The sequence below is a fragment of the Morone saxatilis genome, unplaced genomic scaffold (genome assembly GCF_004916995.1).
Source record: "Morone saxatilis isolate NCDOM2014 unplaced genomic scaffold, NCSU_SB_2.0 Contig16, whole genome shotgun sequence".
Taxonomy (NCBI): Eukaryota; Metazoa; Chordata; class Actinopteri; family Moronidae; genus Morone; species Morone saxatilis.
In genome coordinates, this window is record NW_023339718.1 from 5,494,042 (window position 1) to 5,496,323 (window position 2,282).

A 2,282-nucleotide genomic window follows, 5' to 3' on the forward strand; every position below is an offset into this window, starting at 1 on the left:
TACTTCAGGACACGCGGTACAAAACATTTCTCTTTTTTATATAGAGAACCTATAAGAACAACCAAGTTCAGCCACAACCTGAAAAATTAAAGAACAAAAGTAAGGAAGTGTACTGTTACAAAAAATAAAAACGAGTTTTGTCTTGCTCTCTGCTGAACAGAGCCGCGCCGGTCCGGCGTTCGGGGGTCTGGAGCTGGGGACCCCCACTGTTGACCCTGGTTTGGTTGCAGGCCAGCAGACGGACAGGTTTTGGTCCAGAGGGTTTTCATAGAACACAGCTGATCATGTGTGATTGATTTTCCTCTCCAGATTAAAAGAAGAGCAGCCAAACCTGCAAGAGATCCTGTACAGCCGCTATCGTGGTGAGAGCTTTAAAGGGGTAACTCTCAACATCACGGCAGTCACATTTCAGTCCGTTACCCCCTGACACCACCACCAGAGCGGCCCAACCAGTTCTCAGTGATCACTTCATCAGTCTGATAGTCCCAGAAAAAACAACAGGGAAACTTTTCTTGTAACCAGGAGTTTACTTACCGCTGCACTGCTGGCGTACGGCTAACTCTACGTTGGTTTATTATAGACTCTCGTGGCGAGGGGGTCCTTAGTCGGGGCAGCAACTACGATCACACTCGCTTTCAACTGTACTTTCAGTTTTAATGGTGAAGCGTAACCTCTGGTCTCCATCAACAGATGGCAGCAAAATCAGACTCAATCTGACGGTCGTCGTACTCCACCACGAGGCACATAATAATTAAAGTCATGTTTGGTCTAAGGACCTAGAGTGAATAAACTGATTGCCAGATAGAAGGTTTAACGTCCAGAAGCTCTTTCACAGAATAAAAAACTCTCTGCTCTCAATCAGGATCAACGAATGTTTTCTCCTGCGGCCACCCCCCCGATACCACTCTGTTACATCATGGCCTCCGTCACACTGACATGGTGGTAACGTGCCGTAACAGCCTCACCGATTCCTGTCAGAGTCCAAACACCAAACGTGAGGAAGATTCCCGAAGGTCTCAAATCTTTTAAACTTTATTATTTTAGCTGCATTTTAAGAAGCTCGCGGTCCGAACAAATAAAACTTCAACATCTGCTGAAAAAATAAAAGTTCCCAAAAAAACAACCAACGCACGGAGAGAAAAACAGCAGTTTATATTTTAACTCTTCAAAATGTCCAAAATAAAAACTGACCTCTGCAGGGAGGCGGAGGTCAGTTTGTGTCAGTTTTCAACAGGAAGTAAAAATAAAACCCGATCAGAGTTCACGTTTCCGTCTGTTTCCTGCTCTGACCTCACCAGATGAAATCATGTGACACCGCTCACCTGTCTGTTCTCCGTGTGTTTGACCTTTGACCTCTGCAGCAGCTCGTACAGTACCTCCTCTGATTGGTCAAAGCTTCTGGTTGGTGTAGATTGTTGAGGTTAAATCTATTGAATCCTGTTTATTGATTAATGATGCGTTCAGGTTCCGCAGGTGAAACTGATTGATCGATCTGATTGGAAGGAATCTGATCATTGATTTCTACAATCTGAGGATTTTCTGTGTTTCTGAAGCTTTCTGTCAAACTTCATGGACTTCATCAGCGGATGGAGTCGCTCCGTCGTCATGGAGATGCTTTTGTTATAACGTGATTTGAGTATTTTGGTCGCGTCTGAACCGAAAACGTTCACTTGTTTTCAAAAGCAGACGGTCGGTTTTATTTTGGACATTTTACAGATTAATCAATAACTGATCGATGTAAACAGAATCAATAAGGATCAACACACAGACGTCCTCCCGGTGTGACAGACAGACGGACAGTTGGACAGCTTGTTGCCACAGTAACCCTCCTCTGTTTGTTTTTAGTTGATGGTCGAGCTTTGATGCTAATAGTTAATTTTTGTATTTTAATAAGAAAAAGGAAAAAAGTGATTTTATGTATTTGCATGCACTCCGGCCGTACGTTCTTTCTTCCGTATGTTTGAGCACTGTATAGTAGCTGTATAGTAGCTGTCTGAGGTTTAGATCGAACTCCGCTCGATAGAGTAGAGACACCGAGAGAGAGACAGAGAGAGGACGAACCGACGAAAAACCAACAAGTGAATTATTTGATGTAATTACTGATATGGGATCCTTATTTTCTGAGTTCCTTTGTTTTCATAAATAAACACATAAACTGACTCGAAGACTCGACTCTCATTCACACAAACTTCATTATGTCCCAATACAAGGCTGCACACACCTGTCTGTAGCCATGGTAACGGCTGAGCTAATGTTTATCAGGTGAGTATCAGAGCGTCAAG

At 43.4% G+C, this 2,282-nt stretch overlaps 2 protein-coding genes across 2 annotated transcripts in view; one reads left to right on the forward strand and one right to left on the reverse strand.

Annotated features, from left to right (window-relative positions):
- LOC118326296 (bromodomain-containing protein 3-like) overlaps positions 1–427 on the forward strand; it is a gene marked incomplete at its 5' end in the record, with an annotated part of 2,598 nt that extends 2,171 nt beyond the window's left edge. The window contains 3 exons of the mRNA XM_035659276.1: positions 9–16; positions 161–246; positions 310–427. Of these exons, the coding sequence (XP_035515169.1) occupies positions 9–16; positions 161–246; positions 310–427 (212 nt within the window). The remainder of the gene's footprint in view (positions 1–8; positions 17–160; positions 247–309) is intronic.
- Positions 1–2,282, reverse strand: part of cntrl (centriolin) — a gene marked incomplete at its 5' end in the record, with an annotated part of 184,646 nt that overhangs the window by 63,271 nt on the left and 119,093 nt on the right.